Source organism: Balaenoptera borealis (genome assembly GCF_965194805.1).
Source record: "Balaenoptera borealis genome assembly, chromosome: 4".
Taxonomy (NCBI): Eukaryota; Metazoa; Chordata; class Mammalia; order Artiodactyla; family Balaenopteridae; genus Balaenoptera; species Balaenoptera borealis.
Genome location: NC_138861.1, coordinates 52,964,759 through 52,985,837, shown reverse-complemented (window position 1 = coordinate 52,985,837; position 21,079 = coordinate 52,964,759). Strand labels below are relative to the sequence as shown.

Sequence of the window (21,079 nt, the reverse complement as noted above, 5' to 3'; positions counted from 1 at the left end):
ATTCCTGGGATAAATCCCACTTAGTCATAGTGTATAATCCTTTTTACATGTTACTGGGTTCTGTTTCCTAGGGTTTTGATTTTTTTTTTCTTTTTGAAAGAATGTGTGTGGGGAATTCCCTGGCATTCCAGTGGTTAGGACTCCATGCTGTCACTGCTGAGGGCCCGGATTCAATCCCTGGTCAGGAAACTAAGAGCCCACAAGCTGTGTGGTGTGGCCAAAAAACAAACAAACAAAACAAACAAAAAACCCCATAAAATAAAGAATGTGTGTGTATATATTTATAAGAATTATTGGTCTGTAGTTTTCTTGTTATATCTTTGTCAGGTTTTGATATCAGGGTAATATTGGCCTCATAGAATGAGTTAGAACGTGTTCCCTTCTCTTTTGTTTTTTGGAAGATTTTGTGAAGTATTAGTGTTAATTCTTTAAATGTTTGGTAAAATTCACCAGTGAAGCCTATAGTTCTAGGGTTTTCTTCATGGAAAGTTGTTTTTTTAAATTATTAATTCAATGGCTTTACTTGTTCAGTTTTTCTATTTCCTCTTGAGGTAGTTTCAGTAGTTTTTGTCTTTCCAGGAATTTGCCTGTTTCAACTAGGTTATCTAATTTGTTCATCGTATTCCCTCATTGGGAAGTTACAATGTCACGAAGCTTACTGTTCTGAGATTCAGTCATTAAAAAAAAAAAAAAAAAAAGCTCCTTGGACTGTTGCAAAACTTTATTTCCAGAGTTATGAAAAAGTTGATTTTCACAATTTTTTGCCATTGTTCTCATTCCTTTTATGGAGTCGTGAAATTTTGGATGTCCTCACTCTGCTATTCTGGCACTTATTCTGATTAATTCATCTATTATATATCCATTCCTCACTCTCTTGAGGTTTTTTTTTTTGAGCTAAAAATGAATTTAATAAAGACTATTTTAGTACCTTAGCCTCTCCAGGAGAGTTGGAAAGCCACACTTGGGAACTCTCATCCAGGAACCATTTCCAAAATCACACCGCAGAACTGGCTCCATAAAGCCACCCTGTTTCTACTGCTGCTTCTCCAGCTATCCACAGATCCTGCTGCTTTCAACACTGACGCCATCAATGCTAGTTACTGGATGCTGCCGCTAGAACATCACTGCTCCTTTGGAAAAGTAGCTACCACCATGGCTGCCACCTGCCCTAGCATTGATTCCACTAAATCAATTTGATTCACTAGTGTTTGTCTCAAAGTCTAATGTAGGAGAATTCTGATTGATAGAGCTGTGGTCATATATCTGTGCTCTGGCTGTAAGAGAGGCTGGGTAAGTTGATTTTTAAAATATTACGTTGGGTGGTACTCTTTGCTTCTTACCAAGACTCGTATGATGGGAATTCCCCAAACATGGGACGGTAGTCTCCATTTTCCATAAAATACTTGCTATGTCATAATTAAAGAAAGAATAGTGATTTGCACTTTAAATGCTGGCTTACCATAATACATGTTGCTTACCATAAGTCTTTAATCTTAAACCACCTCCACTCCCCACTTATTTCATGTCATTTATTTTTTGAAGAAGTGGGACATTCTAATAGTTGAATTTTCCACATTCTAGATTTGGATTGTTGCATCCTCATGGTAGTTTAACATATGCCTCTGTTTCTTGTATTTCCTGCTTACCTGTGGTTGGATATCTAGATTTAGCTCCTTTTAAGATTTTGTCTTTGTGGTTGAATATTTTGGTTTCACCATGATGTATCTTTGTAAAGATTTCTCTGTATTTTTCCTACTTGCAGTTTGTTGGTATATTGAATCTGTAGATTGTCTTCCATCGCTTCTGAAAAAATTTCAGCCCTTATCTCTTCAAATATTGTCTCTTATTCTGCCTCTTCTTCTAAACCTCCAGTTAAACATGTTATATCTACCCACTGTATCCTATATGTCACTGGTTCTCTATGGCAATTTTCATGTTTTTATCTTTTCATGATACATTTTGGATAGTTTCTTCTCATTTTTCTTTCAGTTCTGCAATTCTTAAGTTGTGTCCAATCTGTTGTTAGACCCACCTATCTTTTGTTTTTAATTTCATTTATTGTATTGTTTTATTTGTATAAGTTCTGTTTGATTCTTTATCAGATCTGCTATGTTGCTTTTATAGTTTCCTCTTCCCTGGATATATTTTCAAGCTTATATATTATTTCAACATAATAAGCATGGGGACTTCCCTGGTGGCACAGTGGTTAATAATCCACCTGCCAGTGCAGGGGACAGGGGTTCGATCCCTGGTCCGGGAAGATCCCACATGCCATGGAGTAATTAAGCTGAGAGCTACAACTACTGAAGCCTTCGTGCCTAAAGCCCGTGCTCCACAACAAGAGAAGCCACCGCAATGAGAAGCCCGCACACCGCAACGAAGAGTGGCCCCTGCTCGCCGCAACTAGAGAAAGCCTGTGTGCAGCAACAAAGACCCAAGGCAGCCAAAAAAAACCCCCAAAACATAATAAGCATGGAGGCCTGATATCTCCTGGAACTGTTCATCGTGTGTGTTGATGCTCACTTGTGCTGGCTCTAATTTATTTATGTGCTGGTCATCATGTTTTAAAAAATATCTGTAGAAACAATCAGAAACCTAAGATGAAATAATGATTTTCATTTGATTCTTCCAGGCACTTGAGGCCCTTTACCTTTCTAGGACTATCTTAACCTAAATTCTGAGATTGAAGTTGCCTTAACCGCCCAGGTGAGGAATCTGGGTTATCTCTTGTCTTGAGAATGTAGCCCTTTGGAAGACCTTAGTTTAATGGAGTAATGAGGTATGAGAGTCTCTGCCTGGGGTTGGACCTACGTTTTTGGCTTCTGTGCTCTTTGTCCAGTAAGGCCATTAAACCCAGCTAGGTTTGCTTCTCCAGGTTTTGACCTTCTCTTAGATTTTTTTTTTTTAATTAATTAATTTATTTATTTATTTTTGGCTGTGTTGGGTCTTTGTTTCTGTGCGAAGGCTTTCTCCAGTTGCGGCAAGCGGGGGCCACTCTTCATCGCGGTGCGCGGGCCTCTCACTATCGCGGCCTCTCTTGTTGCGGAGCACAGGCTCCAGACGCGCAGGCTCAGTAATTGTGGCTCACGGGCCTAGTTGCTCCGTGGCATGTGGGATCTTTCCAGACCAGGGCTCGAACCCGTGTCCCCTGCATTGGCAGGCAGATTCTCAACCACTGCGCCACCAGGGAAGCCCCTTCGCTTAGACTTTAGCCAGGTAAATTTCTCATTATCTTTTAAACTCTTTCAGTTCTTTTAAGAAGATTTTAAATAATCTTTCATCCTGCTTAATTTTCTTCAGAAGGATTGGTTTGAATTATTTAGGCCATAGTTGCTGAATGCAGAGGCAAGTAAATATTTTTTGAAAAATTATACAGGAATACCTCATTTTATTGCACTTCACTTTATTGTGCTTCCCACATGTTAGTTTTTTTACAAATTGATAGTCTGTGGCAACCCTGACTTAAGCAAGTCTATTGGCACCATTTTTCCAATAGCATTTGTTCACTTTATGTCTCTGCAACACATTTTGGTAATTCTCAAAATATATCAAACTTTTAAGTTATTATATTTGTTATGGTGATCTGTAATCAGTGATCTTTGATTTGCTACTGTAATTTTTTGGGGCACCGTGAACCATGCCCATTTAAGAAGGCAAACTTAATCGATAAATGTGTGTGTTCTGACTGCTCCGCTGTCTCTCTCCCTCTCCTCAGGCCTTTTTACTCCTTGAGACACAACAATATTGAAATTAGGCTAATTAATAACTACAATTGTCTCTCAGTTTTCAGGTGAAAGAGTCACATATGTCTCACTTTAAATCAAAAGCTAAACATGATTAAGCTTAGTGAGGAAGGCATGTCCAAAGCTGAGATAGGCTGAAAGCTGGGCCTCTTGCACCAGATAGTTGGCCAAGTTGTGAATGCAACAGAAAAGTTCTTGAAGGAAATTAAAAGTGCTCCTCCAGTGAACATATGAATGATAAAGTGAAACAGCCTTATTGCTGATATGGAGAAAGTTTTAGTGGTCTGGATAGATGATCAAACCAGCCACAACATTCTCTCAAGCCAAAGCCTAATCCAGAGCAAGGCCCTAACTTCCTTCAATTCTATGAAGGCTGAGAGAGGTGAGGAAGCCACAGCAGAAAAGTTTGAAGCTAGCAGAGGCTGGTTCTTGAGGTTTAAGAAAAGAAGCCCTCTGCAAAACATAAAAGTGCAAGGTGAAGCAGCAAGTGCTGATGTAGAAGCTGCAGCAAGTTATCCAGAAGATCTAGCTAAGGTAATTAATGAAGGTGGCTACAGTAAACAACAGATTTTCAGTGTGGATGAAACAGCCTTCTATTGGAAGACGCCATCTAGGCTTTCATAACTAGAGAGAAGTTAACGCCTGGATTCAAAGCTACTAAGGACAGGCTGACTCTCTTGTTAGGGGCTAATGCAGTTGGTGACTTGACGTTGAAGCCAATGCTCATTTCCCATTCCCAAAATTCTAGGGCCCTTAAAAATTATGCTAAATCTACTCCACTTGTGCTCTATAAGTGGCACAAAGCCTGGAGGACAGCACATCTGTTTACAACATGGTTTGCTGAATATTTTAAGCCCACTTTGAGAACTACTCCTCAGAAAAAAAGATTCCTTTGAAAATATTACTGCTCATTGAAAATGTGCCTGGCCACCCAAGAGCTCTGATGGAGATATACAATGAGATTTATGTTATTTTCATGCCTGCTAACACAATGCCCATTCTGCAGCCCATGGATCAAGGAATAATTTTGACTGTCAAGTCTTATCAAAGAAATACATTTCATAAGGCTATAGCTGCCATACATTGTGATTCCTTTGATGCATCTGGGCAAAGTCAACTGAAAACCTTCTGGAAAGGATCCACCATTCTAGATGCCATTAGGAACATTTGTGATTTGCGAGAAGAGGTCAAAATATCAAATACCAGTTTGGAAGAAGTTGATTCCAACTCTCATGCATGACTTTGGGGGGTTCAAGACTTCAGTTGGGAGATGTGGTGGAAATGGCAAGAGATTTAGAATTAGAAGTGAAGTCTGTTATTTGTTTCTATGTGTCTGAATTGCTGCAATCTCATGATAAAACTTAAACGGATGAGGAATTGCTTCTTATGGATGAGCAAAGAAAGTGGTTTCTTGAGATGGAACCTACTCCTGTTGAAGATTCTGTGAAGATTGCCGAAATGACAACAAAGAATTTATTTTTAAAATTTTATTATTATTATTTTTTATTGGAGTATAGTTGCTTTACAATGTTGTGTTAGTTTCTGCTGTACAATGAAGTGAATCAGCTATATGTATAAATATATCCCCTCCCTCTTGGACCTCCCTCCCACCCCCACCTCCATCCCACCCATCTAGGTCATCACAGAGCACCGAGCTGAGCTCCCTGTGCTATACAGCAGGTTCCCACTAGCTAGCTATTTTAACATGGCAGTGTATAAATGTTAATCCCAGTTTTGTTCCTTTTTATGGCTGAGCAATATTCCACTGTATATGTGTACCACATCTTCTTTATCCATTCATCTGTAGATGGACATTTAGGTTGTTTCCATGTCCTGGGTATTGTAAATAGTGCTGCAATGAACACTGGGGTACACATGTCTTTTTGAATTATGGTTTTCTTAGGGTATATGCCCAGTAGTGGGACTGCTGGGTCATATGGTAGTTCTATTTTTAGTTTTTTAAGGAACCTCCATACTCTTCTCCATGGTGGCTGTATCAATTTACATTCTCACCAACAGTGCAAGAGGGTTCCCTTTTCTCCATACCCTCTCCAGCATTTATTGTTTGTAGATTTTTTTGTTGGTGGCCATTCTGACTGGTGTGAGGTGATACTTCAGTGTAGTCTTGATTTGCATTTCTCTAGTAATTAGTGATGTTAAGCATCTTTTCATATTACTTGTGATTGGTCTGTTTATATTTTCTAATTCTTCCTCATTCAGTCTTGGAAAGTTGTACCTTTCTAAGAATCTGTCCATTTCTTCCAGGTTGTCTATTTTATTGGCATATGATTGCTTGTAGTAGTCTCTTATGATCCTTTATATTGCTGCAATGTCATTGTAATTTCTCCTTTTTCATTTATAATTCTATTGATTTGAATCCTCTCCCTTTTTTCTTGATGAGTCTGGCTAAAGGTGTATCAATTTTGTTTATCTTCTCAAAGAACCAACTTTTAGTTTTATTAATCTTTGCTATTGTTTTCTTCATTTCTATTTCATTTATTTCTGCTCTCATCTTTATGATTTCTTTCCTTCTACTAACTTTTTGGTTTTTTGCTCTTCTTTCTCTAGTTGCTTTAGGTGTAAGGTTAAATTGTTCATTTGAGATTTTTCTTGTTTCTTGAGGGGAGATAGAATTGCTATAAACTTCCCTCTTAGAACTGCTTTTGCTACATCCCATAGGTTTTGGGTTGTCATGTTTTTGTTGTTATTTGTTTCTATGTATTTTTAAAATTTCCTCTTTGACTTCTTCAGTGATCTCTTGGTTATTTAGTATCATATTGTTTAGCCTCCATGTGTTTGTGTTTTTTTTCCTGTAATTGATTTCTAATCTCATAGCATTGTGGTTGGAAAATATGCTGGATACAATTTCAATTTTTAAAAATTTTCTGAGGCTTGATTTGTGACCCAAGATGTGATTTATCCTGGAGAATGCTCTGTGTGCACTTGAGAAGAAAATGTATTCTGCTGCTTTTGGGCAGAACGTCTTATGAATATCAATTAAATCTATCTGGTTTATTGTGTCATTTAAAGCTTGTGTTTCTTTACTTATTTTCTGTCTGGATGATCTGTCCATTGGTGTAAGTGGGGTGTTAAAGTCCCCCCACTATTATTGTGTTACTGTCGATTTCCCCTTTTATGGCTGTTAGCATTTGCTTGATGTACTGAGGTGCTCCTGTTGTATCTTCTTCTTGGATTGATCCCTTGATCATTATGTAGTGTCCTTCCTTATCTCTTATAAGTCTTTATTTTAAAGTTTATTTTATCTGATATGAGTATTGCTACTCCAGCTTTCTTTTGATTTCCATTTGCATGGTATATCTTTTCCCATCCACTCACTTTCAGTCTGTATGTGTCCCTAGGTCTGAAATGGGTCTCTTGTGGACAGCACATATATGGGTCTTGCTTTTGTATCCATTTATCCAGTCTTTTGGTTGGAGCATTTAATCCATTTACATTCAAGGTAATTATCAATATGTATGTTCCTATTACCATTTTCTCAATTGTTTTGGGTTTGTTTTTGTGGGTCTTTTTCCTCTCTTGTGTTTCCCGCCTAGAGAAGTTCCTTTAGCATTTGCTATAAAGCTGGTCTGGTGGAGCTGAATTCTCTTAGCTTTAGCTTGTCAGTAAAGCTTTTGATTTCTCTGTTGAATCTGAATGAGATCCTTGCTGGGTAGAGTAATCTTGGTTGTAGGTTTTTCCCTTTCATCACTTTAAATATACCATGCCATTCCCTTCTGGCCTGCAGAGTTTCTGCTGAAAAATCAGCTGTTAACCTTATGGGGATTCTCTTGTATGTTATTTGTTGCTTTTCCCTTGCTGCTTTTAACATTTTTTCTTTATATTTAATTTTTGTTAGTTTGATTATTATGTGTCTTGGTGTGTTTCTCCTTGGGTTTATCCTGTATGGGACTCTCTGCACTTCCTGGACTTGGGTGGCTATTTCCTTTCCCATGTTAGGGAAGTTCCCAACTATAATCTCTTCAAATATTTTCTCAGACCTTTTCTCTTTCTCTTCTTCTTCTGGGACCCCTATATTTTGAATGTTGGTGTGTTTAATGTTGTCCCAGAAATCTCTGAGCCTGTCCTCATTTCTTTTTGTTCTGTCTTCTTTATTCTTCTCGGCAGTTATTCCCACCATTCTATCTTCCAGCTCACTTAACTATTCTTCTGCCTCAGTTATTCTGCTATTGATTCTTTCTAGTGTATTTTTCATTTCAGTTATTGTTTTGTTCATCACTGTTTGTTTGTTCTTTAGTTCTTCTAGGTCTTTGTTAAACATTTCTTGTATTTTCTCAATCCTTGCCTCCATTCTATTTCTGAGATTTTGGATCATCTTTACTATCATTACTCTGAATTCTTTTTAAGGTAGGTTTCCTATTTCCTCCTCATTTATTTGGTCTTGCAGGGTTTTACCTTGCTCTTCCATCTGTAACATATTTTTTTGTCATCTCATTTGTTTTGATGGGTGGGGCTGTGTTCCTGTCTTACTGGCTGTTTGGCCTGAGGCGTCCAGTACTGGAGTTTACAGGCACTTGGGTAGAGCTGGGTCTTGGTGCTGAGATGAGGACCTTGGGAGACCTCGCTCCATTTGATATTCCCTGGGGTCTGAGGTTCTGTTAGTCCAGTGGTTTGGACTCAGTGCTCCCACCACAGGAGCTCAGGCCTGACCCCCAGCCTGGGAACCATGGTTCTGCAAGCCATGTGGTGTGGAAAAAAGAAAAAGAGAGCAGAACAATAACAAAGAATAAAAAATAAAATTAGAAAAATAAAAAATATATTAGAAAAAATAAAAATACAAATGAAATGACAACAAGGCAAAACAGAACCACAACAGCAAAAAAAAAAAAAAAAAAAAGGCCAGAAGAAGCCTTGGGGGTGGGTTTTAGGTGGGGGGGACGGGGCCTAGGCTCAGGACCCTCGTGGCCAGGAAAGGCCTTGTGGGGTTGGGGTTATGGCTTAGGCTCAGCCTAGACAGTGGGGGCCCTGGAGAGCGGAGGTAGAGGCCTGGGACCCCAGCAGGCTTGCCGGGCCCGAGCAGTCAGGGGAGATGCTAGCTGTGTTCCCCTGATCCCCCAATCCCCCAGTCTCTCTCTGTCCCCACTGATCCCTGCACCATGGGTGGGCTCCCCCTCTTGGCATGGAACCCCTCTCCTCCCCCAGCCGCCCCTCACAGGTGCCGGTCCCCTGCCGCCTCCACTTTCTCTCCCCCCTCCTTCCCTGCCACGTCCCACCTGGTTGTGTGGGTACTTTTCCTGTCCGTTTAGGTGTCCGAGGTCCCCCACCAGAACCTGGGAGGTGCCCTAGTCGTGTCAAGAATTTAGAATATTACATAAACGTAGTTGGTAAAGCAGTTGCAGAGTTTGAGAGGGTTGACTCCAATTCTGAAAGAAGTTCTACTGAGCAGAGTAAAGTGCTATCAAACAGCCTTGCATGCTACAGAGAAATCCTTCATGAAAGAAGAGACAATCGATGTGGCAGACCTCCTTGCTGTCTTATTCAAGAGACTGCCTCAGCCACCCCACCTTCAGCAACCACCACCCTGATCAGTCAGCAGCATCAACATCAGGGCAAGACCCCCCCAGCCGGCAAAAAGATTATGGCTCACTGAAGGCTCAGATGACGGTTAGCATTATTTAGCAATAAACTATTTTTTAATTAAGGTGTATACATTTTTTTTAGACATAATGCTATTGCATACTGAATAGACTACAGTATAGTGTAAGCATAACCTATATGTACCGGGAAACAAAAAAAATTTGTGTGACTCACCTTATTGCTTTATTGCGATGGTCTGGAACTTTACCTGCAATATTTTTAAAGTATGCCTGTATGCCTTTTCTTATTAGGTATATACATACACCTGAATACTCTTACACTATATGTAGGAATGCACTAATGCATGGCAATGTAAATATGTAATGCAAATTTAAAAAACAGGGCATGATCTTAGCAGTGATTTATGGAGTAATTCTGAGAACCTTTGACATCTTCATGTGATGTTTTTCCTTTCTTATGCAATAAATGGAGTTAATAAACTGTGACCATTGTTCTTAATCAAGTTATACTAAGAGTCTGCATACCAGGCTTCCCTGGTGGCGCAGTGGTTGAGAATCCGCCTGCCAATGCAGGGGACACGGGTTCGAGCCCTGGTCTGGGAGGATCCCACAGGCCGCGGAGCGGCTGGGCCCGTGAGCCATAATTACTGAGCCTGCGCGTCTGGAGCCTGTGCTCCGCAACAAGAGAGACCGCGATAGTAAGAGGCCCGAGCACCGCGATGAAGAGTGGCCCCCGCTTGCCACAACTAGAGAAAGCCCTCGCACAGAAACGAAGACCCAACACAGCCATAAATAAATAAATGAAAATTAAAAAAATAAAAAAGATATCTTATTAAAAAAAAAAAAAAAAAGAGTCTGCATAACTTTCCCAGGAGAATTGTCAAGAGAACAGTAGTTAATGCCTGTATATTTCCTGGTTAAGAGGGTCTGCTTGATTTTTTCTATTAAAGGCAGAGAGAGAAATTTGCTCCTTGGTCTTTAATGAAGTAAGAGAAGAATGATTTCATTTCACCAAGTGGCAAATATTTAACACCAGGAGAATTTTAAAAAATTCAAGTTAAAGAAAATACAAAACCAAAACCCTACCATGGTAGTACCATGAATCTTGGCTTTGGGTTGGTAAAAAATCCCTGTACCTGCCACCAACACCAAGACCCTCCTCTCCTGGGGTCTGGGATATATGGGAAAAACAAACATATAAACAAACAAAAACACCAAACTCTACCATCAGTGAATTGGAAATGGAATGTTATGTCTGAATGTTATTATCTTGGATGGAGAATCAAGGGAAAATAAAAACCCTTTTGCTATGTCTATATCTTGGTGTTCTAAAGCATCATGTTAATAGCAATTAAAATAACTTTAATTAAAGGAAAAAGTGAAGAGAATTTCCTGGCGGTCCAGTAATTAGAGGACTCCTTGCTTTCACTGCAGAGGGCCCTGGTTCAATCCCTGGTGGTCGGGGAATTAAGATCCCACAAGCTGGGTGAGAGGCGACGATAGGTCAAAGTGGAGTTATTCTTAGTTATGACAGGCTCTAAGTCCTATTTTTACATGGATTGTAACTAACGAATAAATACATGAAAAAATAGACATATTTTAAATGAGATCAAAGGTGTAATTTGGGGCTCTTTATTTCTGATGAAGTCATTCAAATGCATAATTAAAAATTTATATCCATAAAAATATTTTAAAAATCACTTTTTTTCCAGATTATGAAAGTAACACACACTCAAAAATGCCTTTTGTTTTTCCTTATCTCCAAATGATGTGCTAGGTATAGTTCTAAACTCCTAGGAAGAAGTAATAAAAATTCTTGGACTTTTTTTCTGTATTTTAAGTCATATAGAAATCACACATTAAAAAAAATCTGTACAAGCTAATGAAAATATTCTTAGATTTTAGCTGGCATCATTAAGTTGATGGTACAATGCTGATTATCACTGTAGACGTCCCGATTGACAGGTATATGCCTTTGATTAATAGAAATGTCACTACATAATGAGAGCAATATATGTAACGTGTACAGCCATTCAAAACATACAGTTTATGGGGAGAAAATACTTAAAGGGTTTCCTGGTAATGAAAAATACTGGAAGTACCCTAAAATATTTTAGTCCCCACTGTCACACCCTCCCTTCACCCCTCTGCCTGTATGGTGGTCTAAAGAACTTTTATGTCCCATACGTCTCATGGTTCAAGGGTAACCAAAGTAATCACCCAATTCCATAGGACAGGGAATTCCCTGGTGGTCCAGTGGCTGAGACTCCACGCTCCCAATGCAGGGGGCCCGGGTTCGATCCGGGGTCAGGGAACTAGATCTCACACGCTGCAACTAAAAGATCCTGCAAGCCACAACTAAAACGAAGAAACCCATATGCTGCAACGAAGATCCCGCATGCTGCAACTAAGACCCGGCACAGCCAATTAAATAAAATAAATACCATAGAAAGGCTGTCTCATGGGAATGAGTACTTGCTCCAGATTATCTAGGCTCCAGTTTCATCAGAGGAAAAAGAATGAATCAATTGTTTCTTGTTTTTTAATACTTATTTGGTTGTACTGGGTCTTAGCTGCGGCAGGTGGGCTCCTTAGTTGCAGCAGGCATGTGGGATCTAGTTCCCTGACTAGGGATCAAACCCGGGCACCCTGCATCGGGAGCTCGCAGTCTTAACCACTGCACCACCAGCGAAGTCCCAAGAATGAATGAATTGTAATAAAATGCTACTTTCCTACAAAAGACTTCAGCACTCACAAATTAAAGACTGCTGACCAATCTTAATGCTTAGAGATCCCTCCCAGAAGTGGTAAACACTGAATCTAGTCCTCAGAGATGCTAGATAAGAGTCCAAAACGTAATGAGTTACTTCCAATTAGCTAACTTCCTCGACTTGAAATATCAGGGGATTAATTATGGTTTTCCAGAAGTCCTTTTATGGGGTTGGCCCTTCCTGTCTCATCAATAAAACAATCACCCTATAGAAGTGTTCACCAGCCAGCACACAAATTTGAGAACATTTGAAGAAAACTCCCTTTGGGCAACCGCATCAATGAAAGCAAATTCAATAAATTTTGGAAATTCCCTGACAATCCTGTGGTTAGGACTTGGTGCTTTTTACTGCCGGGGGGCCGGGTTTGATTCTTGGTGGGGGAACTAAGACCCCGCAAACTGCATGGTGTGGCCTAAATGAATGCTTATCAATCTTTCACCATAAAAGCCAACTTCAAGTTCTTTAAACTAGATAGCTTTCAAAGTAGTTTATCACTTCCTTGAGACTACATTTATGTATAGACATGAATTTTTTTGTCTATAAAGAAAACTCAGATTCTCAAAAGGAGATAACCATTGGAACAGTATGAGAAAACCTGTCTGCAGTACACTGCTTCTCACATATTTATAACACATGCTGGTCTTTGATAAACCAAAATCTTAAGCATTCTGTTATTTGAAATTTTTAATTTTAACAAATCAGAGACTGTTGAATATCCCTTCCCCAACCACACTGAGATCACGATATACCTCCTCAAATGGGGGTACTCCTCTTGTATGAGTAGATCAAAGAATAAAGTCAGGAATTAAAACTGCCACTTAAAGTAACAATCTTTAGGATGTTCAGCATTACCCTCTAATCCATAGAATACCACTGTATTCTTTCCTACAGTTTATAAAACACAGTGGTTAAGTCAAAGTTTCAACTTTTTTCTATTCAACCAAAACTCACTGAAATCCCACATCTGACTATTTCAAGACAAAGAAAAATATAAAACCTCAACCAATCCTAAAGAACAGCCCACATTTTTCTGGCAATACACTTTTGAATGACTTTACATGAAAACAAAGTTGTACTGCTTTTGCTCAGAAAGTTGAGACCACAGTAGATAGCAATTCTATTAAATTGGAAAGTTTGAGAGATTTTTACAGAATGACATTTCCTGACTTCGCTTAACACTAGGAGCAATTCAAATGGTAGAAATGCACATACACACAACATCTGTAACTAAAAATTGCAGTTTATATAAAATGACATTTAAAAATTCAATGATAATTGCAGTGTCCTTGAATCACCTTTTTAAATCAGTGAAACGTAGTATCCTGTGGTGGACATCCTATCAAATACTTGCAACCTATAGCAATTAATTTCTCAGGTTTCTTTGTATTGAAATTTATAAGATTAGCAAAAGGGTCCAGTTACTGTCACCATTATGAAAAAGATGCATGGAAGAGAATGAAATAAATGCTCTGCTTATCCATGTTAGTATCCCAATGACATTTTAACTCTTAATCCCTAATCTTGTAAATGCAGCCATCAGATTACAGAATACTAACGTGTTAATCAACAAAACTGCTAATTAGGTTTCTTTCAAGGTTAAGTAGCAACACATAGAACTTGCTCAAAACAACTCAGGAAGCATATTTAAGAATATACAGGTTAATTATGTTTGTTAAGTACTTCAGTTTTTCTAAAAGATCTCAGACAATAATCTCTAGACGTAGTGTATTTCTTCAAAGTCATATATATCAAGACTTGACTGAAGAGTTTGGATTTTGTTTAAAAAGCCTTTATTCATTTTTGATCAGGGAAAGGACAATCTCAATGTCAACTTGTCACCTAATCATAAATTTGAACTTACAGGATTCACTGCCCTAAAGACACTGCACCTGACTTTTACATAACTTAAAATGAAAATCTCCTTTCTGTTCCCTAAGGTTGCATGTTGAAAGAATCAAACAATCCCTTGCAATAGCCAACATTGGTACTTGGCCTAGGTGTAAGGTCAAATAGCAAAACAGGAGCAAAACGCCAAAAGCATTGTAACTTGATAGCCCAGCAAGTACAAACATCATCGGAACAAAGAAAGTTGCAGGCACCAAATAAAACAAGGCAGGTTCATCAGCATAAAAAAATTTACACTTGGTTGAAGGTGAGGTCAATTTTCCACATGTGAACATGTATGCCAATCCTAATGGCTAACATGGAACCACAGAAACAAAAACAAAAACCTTAAATTCAATAACTACACTGAATGTAAAATTCAAAACTTGAATTTACCCAGGACATCCTCCAAAATCTAGAGCTAAAGCTGTTTTTTTTTTAATGCACCAGAAGATCTGCTGTAATGACATGACTTGGTCACACTTAGATTTGCATTTACATAAGATTTAAGGGATACCTTTCCCCACTATTCCTTTTACGTCTGAACATGGATATGCTTAACTATTCAGCTCATGCACTAACTGCGCTAAAAATGATGAAACTTACTACCATGATTTTTTCTAAGAACTCACATCACATAACAGTTAACACCCAATACAGCTTCCTAAAAATGCCCCAACAGAAAACATTTTGTTCAGTTTGGTGCTTGCTGTGACATAATACCAACAGAATAGTATACAATTAATTTACTCATCCACTACGTCGAATATTTTAATCTAACTTTTGTTCAAACTTTAGTAACTTCATACCTATTTGCCAAAATCCTTGTGTTAAATGTAACTACATCTGATATTCTTAAACTGTGGCTCCTATAACACAGTTCAAGTGTTTTTTCCCCTGGGTATATTTAGACAGTTAAATCAAGAAAACAAAGTTATGGTATTATGATTAGCCAAAGCTCTTTTCTAGCAGACCACTGAATACAGCAAGTCATAACAAATGCCTTTCCAGAGACAAGAACAAAGCAAAATATTTTCTATCCATAAAAGGAGCTACCAGCATGCTTTGTGCCATTAAAAAATTACTTTTCAAAATATAACCAGAAGACTTACGGTCTACTAGAAAGCTTCCACTCATCACAACACTATAACTATGCCACAGAAACTTTCATGACAAAGTCTCCAGATATAGAGAGAAAACAACATGACTTAAAGGTACGTGGAAGCCTCAGTTAACAGGGAAATGAAGCCTTAGAACACAGAACACATCTAACAAAAGAGAACAGAGCAGACACTGTAGCTGGCTCTTCGTAAAGGACCAGGTTCTCCCTATGGATCAACACTCCCTACAAAGTAAACTGTGCCTTAATTATTGCTTATTTAAAATTACACTTTTACAGAGCTATTTAGTACCTGACGCAGAAAAACAATCACAGAAGGAAGCATTTATTTGAGGTTTAACATGAAATCATACAAATAAAATTTGTATAAACACAAATCCACGTCGAGTCATAACACAGATAGCAAAAGACAAGGTAAAAACAAAAACTAATTGGCGGCTATATACAGTTGGACACAGTTGTGTCTTGTACACTAGAAAGTCTTTTACAAAATAATCATCTTAGATCAACAGAAGACCAATCTTCACTGTCGTCCTGCAAGATGGGTTACTTTAGCAATCTCTTCCTAAAAACAAAAACAAAATGGCAATTAGATTTGTGAAACTCTGACAAGCTTTCAAAGGTCCACTTTCATGAATTGTTTTAAGTTCTCACTTTATTCTTTTCTTCAATAATTAAAGATCACATGCAAATTCATTGGCAAAACGCAGTTTGGGTAATTAATAAATTCACCCTGGAGTTCCCAAATGATATTAAAGTAAAATTTACTTAGAAAATCTGGGAATGCAGTCTTCCCATATTCACAGGTTGAACTGTGCTAGGTTCAAGGTCTACTAGAAACATCTCTAGTAAGCCACGTAAAATGCTATTACAAACATGAATTTCTAATAGGCTTGTATTGCAAGAAAACAAATTTCTGTGTGCATATGATCTTTAATTTATATCCCAGATTTTAAAGTTCTTGTTTTGGTTTGTAGATTTCACTATTAGCTATAAAAAGAAAAAGCAAGCATTAAATCTTAAAGAATGAACACTTAAAATGAGGCTCCACAATTGAAATACAACACTAAACAGAAGACCAAAATGATTAAGCTGTAAAAAGGCATTTATGTACTTTAACTCCTGTAAAAAACCATTTAAGTTAAGTTTAGACACTTAATCTTCAAAAAGATTAAAAAAGAAGCCAAAGTCTGAAGTTTTCCACTTTAATCTTTACGCTGGTACATGAAGTTGGAAGAGACCATACCACAGGACAGCGTTTTCTGGTGTATGCCTTGCGCTCTGCCCGCAACGTGCGACCCCCAGAGATAGACGTGGTCAGGGTGACACACGGCCTGCAATGAAGTTCCCGCTGGCGGGTACAAACAAGGTATAATGTCAGAGTTAGAAGACAACATTCCTGTTTTCCTTAAGTTGTACCCATTTCAGTACTTTACCTGTTAATAGTTCTAAAAAAGTTTAATTATTCCTCTAGACCACCTGGTACACAAAGCAAACAGAAAAACTCTTAAGTTTTTCTGTAATACTAAAGAAAGTGAGATAAAACTTTAAAGTTAAAGATCTATAGACACTTTAGGCAAAACAGGTTCATAAAGCAAGTAAAAAGTTAACAATTTAGTAAAAACAGGCTACATGATATTTTGTTTTCACTTATTTTTCATTTGTCTATTGATCTTTAAATTAAATTAGAATTTCCACTGGTGTCTTGAACTCTTATACACACCTGTTTTCTCCAACGTCCCCTTTTAGTATGGCTGGTAATTATTTTGGTGATTGCCACCCCCTCGAGATGCCTTGCCGTAAGTGCTCTGTTGGCCTATTTTGAAAAAACAAAAAATTATGCTTAGCTTTTAATGAAATGGTTTCACTATATATTTAAAAACTATTAAATATGCAAAATCCTCCATGGCAATTAAAATAACCAGATATTTAAAAAACTCATTATAAACTAGTCACATATCACGTTCCAGAATGTTTGTAATGACTGAAATCTCTGTATCAGTATAAGCCCCTATGACTATTAAATGTCTCAAAAATTTAACTCCACAAACAGTTCAAGAAATAGAAAACACCCACACACAGAGTCTCAGAATGGGACTGTACTTTAAACACTGAATTTTAGTACCATTGGTTTATGAAATTAAGTTAAATATTCTTACCACTGTAGTCTGTATATCCCTGTCCATATCCATAGTTCCCATAGTTATACCCAGTATAATCATAGCCGCCATAGCCACTATAGTTTTGATCACCACCATAGGCACTATTGTAATTTCCATATCCTTGATCATAATAGTTATTAAATCCTTGGTTCCAGTTTTGGCCCTGACCTGAAACAATGCACAATGATTGTTAGGAAACAACTTCTGACCCCCAATCCTAACATAAAATGATGCGTTCCTGTCCCTCACTCTGCAAATCTTAAAAAGGCAGAATGGATACCTATATTGCTATCTGACCAAGAAAGTATTATTACAGTTGGCATAAAAAAGGGGGCAGAAAGTCCAATTGTGCCAGTATCAGGCTTCCTAAATTCAATGAAAAATCAGGACAAAGGAGAAGACAGAGTGTTTATCTTTAAAACAAGGACTCCTGCCCTAGAAAACCTATCACGCCAAAGTGTTCCATGTAATCTTAATTACGTTTAATGGTGTTTTTTCCCAGCAGCAATGACACTGTCAGAGTGGCCATTTTTTGAAGAGGTGAAACCAATAAAAACAAAAGCCCACCCACACTAAGCTGAGCAGTTTCCATGTTGTAACAGTTTAAATTTGGCTTTACTTTCCTATGGGCTTATTCATATTTAGCAGTTTATAGCTTACAGCATTGAGTCATTTTCCAGGAATTAAGTCTCACCTCGGCCACGACCCCTAGTACCACCTCGTCCACCAGCTACAGCACCTCTTCCTCCTTTTTGTTGTTGCTGTTGCTGCCTATATACCTCTTTGGGTTGTGCAACTTTGATTTCACACTAAAAACAAAATTTAAAAAGCAAACAGAATTGTTACCAATATTCTAATGTCAAGCCATTTCTTCTCTTCTCAAAACAGGTTGAGAAATTTCACTTTAAGAGAGAAAAAAGCATACTGTTCATTTACTATAATCAAAATGGCTTTACCTTCCCAGAACCAATTTGATGATATCTGCTTTCTAACAATTTCTTTACTGGCTCTTCATCTGTATACGTAATAAAACAAAATCCTCTTCTTTCATTTGTTTTTGTATCCATGGGAAGTTCAATATTTTCAATCTGAAATCAAGATACACACTCAAGGTCACCCACTAATGGTAAAAAGCTACCAAGATGTTTTAGAATACCACAAGTCCTTTTCAAGCTTCAACATGTCATTCTAACGAAATAACTTCTGTATAAACTACTGCTTTATTATCCACATCAAACTAAAGTAATTTGTTTCATCTATGGAGCATTGAGAAGGGAGAGTAAAACCTTATTTAATACCATTTCTTACCCCACAGATGCCACTAGTTAATAAATCCAAACCCTAACCACAGCAAAGCATCCATCTCTTTGCTGAATTAGTTTCCATTAAACACTAGTTTCCATTAAATTAGACACTAGTTTCCATTATAACACAGAAAGCACTGATTAAGGTACAGTGACTGGAAGGGACTTGCAATAATTTAATCCCACCCTCATCCAACATTGAGTTTGCTCTGTAAGAACTGGGCCAGGGATAAACATTATATAAACATATCAAATGAAAATACACGTAAACGTAAAAGCAGAGCGCACCTCTCCAAAGGCTCCAAAATATTCTTTAATTTGTTCTTCTGAAGTATCTGGGCTCAATCCACCCACAAAAACCTTTTTAGGGGGTTCCTTCCCTTTTAAAGCTTTGGCTCTTTTAGGGTCTATCAATTTGCCATCCAGCTTGTGTTCTTTCATTTCCAAAACCTAGAAGACAGATTTATTTAATCTGACAACATACAAGCAACCCTCTGAACAATTTGCAAGAAACACACAAAAGCACCACAATGCGAAACATGTTCCTACCTTATCAACACTAGCAGCATCTTTGAAAAGCACAAATCCAAATCCTCTTGATCTTCCAGTGACTGGATCTGTTTTAATTGTGCAGTCTACAACTTCCCCAAATCGAGACAAATATTCAGTCAGATCTTTCTTGCTTGTATCCCAGCTCAAGCCTCCAATAAACATTTTACTAGAAATAAAAGTTGTTTTTTTAAGGTTAGCAACAACTACAACGATTACCTAAAATCCTGAAATTACGGTTACGAAATAAAACTATAAAATAAGCACAGGAAAATACATCCTGATGTACAAATAATTTAACCCGTTTACAGACACACACGAACAAAAGACCACAAAAATCCCCAAGTTCCTCACTTATTCAAAACGGTGGACACCTTGCTCTCCTCACTGCACAATGCTAAGTTTAAACGAGGCTAACAATACATGGTAAAGATTGTTCCCGACTAGAAAATCCAACTTTCTAAACTGATCCCACACAACTTAGGCTCACCGTCTTCCTCAGCTATCAAGCCAACGTTCCACCTAAAGAACTCATCATCACTCGTACTAGGGATCTGGGTACCAGTCGCCTACAGGTTCCCAAACCAGGAGTTCCCTAAATCCTCCCCCTGAAAACTGCGCGGAACCGTAACACAGACACAATGAAGAGGCGGCTGCAGCTGCAGCATGGGACACAGCGAGGCCGGCCCCTCCCCCTCGGGCCCCACGCGCGCCTGCGCACTCGGGACACAGACGCCGCCGCCCTCCGCCTCCAACCCCTCTGCCCTTCCCCCACCTTCCGCGGGCCTCTCGAGTCACCGCCCCCCCCCCTCCATCTCCTACTTTCCTCTTCCCTCCAACCTACTGGGGCCCAGCGGGCACGCGGGGAATCGACTTGGGGAAAGAACACGGGCAGCGCGCAGCCCCCGAGGGACGAAGGGGCGCATGCGGCGCGCTGGGGGAGGGGGGGGAAGAAGAGAAGCGTGCGGTACCCGTCATCCTGCTGATTCTTGCTCGCGTTGATCTTGGATCCCTCTGCGAATTCCTCTATGTTGCTATACTCGTTCATGTCTTCCATAGCGGCTGAGTTGTCGGCCGGGAGGCGCTGGCGCGCAATCCGTGTCGCGGAAGCAGCGGCGGCAGAACGTTGTATGGAGCTGGATTTAAAATGGCGGCGGAAGAGATCCGGGCGCCGCCTGCGCCCTCCCTTTATAGCCGCCCCGCCCGCCAATCGGGAGGGCTGCTGGGCGGTGACGTGGCGCTGGGCCCGGCGCGTCCCCTGCCGGGCGGAGCTGGGAGCGAGCGAAGGGAGGAGCGGGGCGAGCTGCCGCGGCGCCCTCGGCCGCCAATGGGAGAGGCTGCGGGAGGCTAAAGTAGCGGGAGCGGAGGGGAACAATGGCGGCGGCACATGGGAAAGCCGGGGCGGGACCTCCATCGCGGCCCTTCCGCTGAGGAGCGAGGTCGCGGGTGAGGGGACGCGGGCTTGGGAAAAGAGCGTCAGAAGAGAAAAACGAAGGGGCGAAAAGTCCTGGGCCAAAAATCCCGAGCAGCGTCACAGCCCCTCTTGCCTTGAGAGCCTTTGTCTCTGGCGTCCGGTCCAGCCCACTCCCAGCAAAGAGCCGTCAACCCCGCCTTTTTCCGCCCTCGGTCCCCCAGTGCGGAGCTGCTGCTATCGATTGGCACCGGGGCCGCGCTGCTCCGGAAAAAGGCGGACTGCGCCCAGCGCGGGTGACTGAGGCGGCGAGCGCGCCCTGCCGTCCGGCGCGCGCACGCGTGTTTTGTCCTCGAGCTGGCTGGACGCAGCCGAACAGGAAGCGGGCGCGCGGCGGCCCCTCCGGAAAACTGCGCGGCGCGGGCGCCTCTTCCGCTGCCGCTACAGGCGCGCGGGCCGAGGGGGCGCGGCGGGCCTCTCTAACCGATCGGCCGGAAACGGGGCCAACGCAGTCAGGCTGACCGGGATCCAAACGGCCTCTTTCGCTGGCTGACGGGAGGAGGGGCGCGCGCCCGGTCGG

General features: G+C 40.1%; 1 protein-coding gene across 6 annotated transcripts; it reads right to left on the bottom strand.

Annotated features, from left to right (window-relative positions):
• Positions 1-13,842: 13,842 nt before the first annotated feature.
• Positions 13,843-20,679, bottom strand: HNRNPDL (heterogeneous nuclear ribonucleoprotein D like). 6 transcript variants are annotated; one of them, XR_014243740.1, is made up of 9 exons: positions 20,060-20,679; positions 19,089-19,257; positions 18,828-18,989; positions 18,192-18,323; positions 17,930-18,044; positions 17,233-17,403; positions 16,797-16,889; positions 16,320-16,424; positions 13,843-15,638 (listed from the first exon to the last, which is right to left on the bottom strand). XR_014243740.1 is itself a non-coding variant. In XM_082389381.1 (8 exons), the coding sequence occupies exons 1-7, from the start codon at positions 20,500-20,502 to the stop codon at positions 16,819-16,821; spliced, it is 1,263 nt and encodes a 420-aa protein (XP_082245507.1). In that variant the 5' UTR covers positions 20,503-20,679; the 3' UTR covers positions 13,843-15,638; positions 16,797-16,818. The 6 variants fall into 6 exon arrangements, 4 of the variants coding, with proteins under 4 accessions (XP_082245507.1, XP_082245506.1, XP_082245509.1 ...); XM_082389381.1 differs by lacking the exon at positions 16,320-16,424; XM_082389380.1 differs by lacking the exon at positions 17,930-18,044.
• Positions 20,680-21,079: the final 400 nt, after the last annotated feature.

Bases quoted from the DNA above. Each gene is read 5' to 3' on its own strand.
- HNRNPDL (XM_082389380.1), bottom strand. From the start codon at position 20,502: ATGGAGGTCCCGCCCCGGCTTTCCCATGTGCCGCCGCCATTGTTCCCC. The intron at 19,258-20,059 runs GTACCGCACGCT...TTTTATTTCTAG, and splicing joins AAGAATCAGCAGGATGACGG to TAAAATGTTTATTGGAGGCT. The intron at 15,639-16,319 runs GTATGGTCTCTT...TTTTGTTTTTAG, and splicing joins CCAGAAAACGCTGTCCTGTG to GAAGAGATTGCTAAAGTAAC.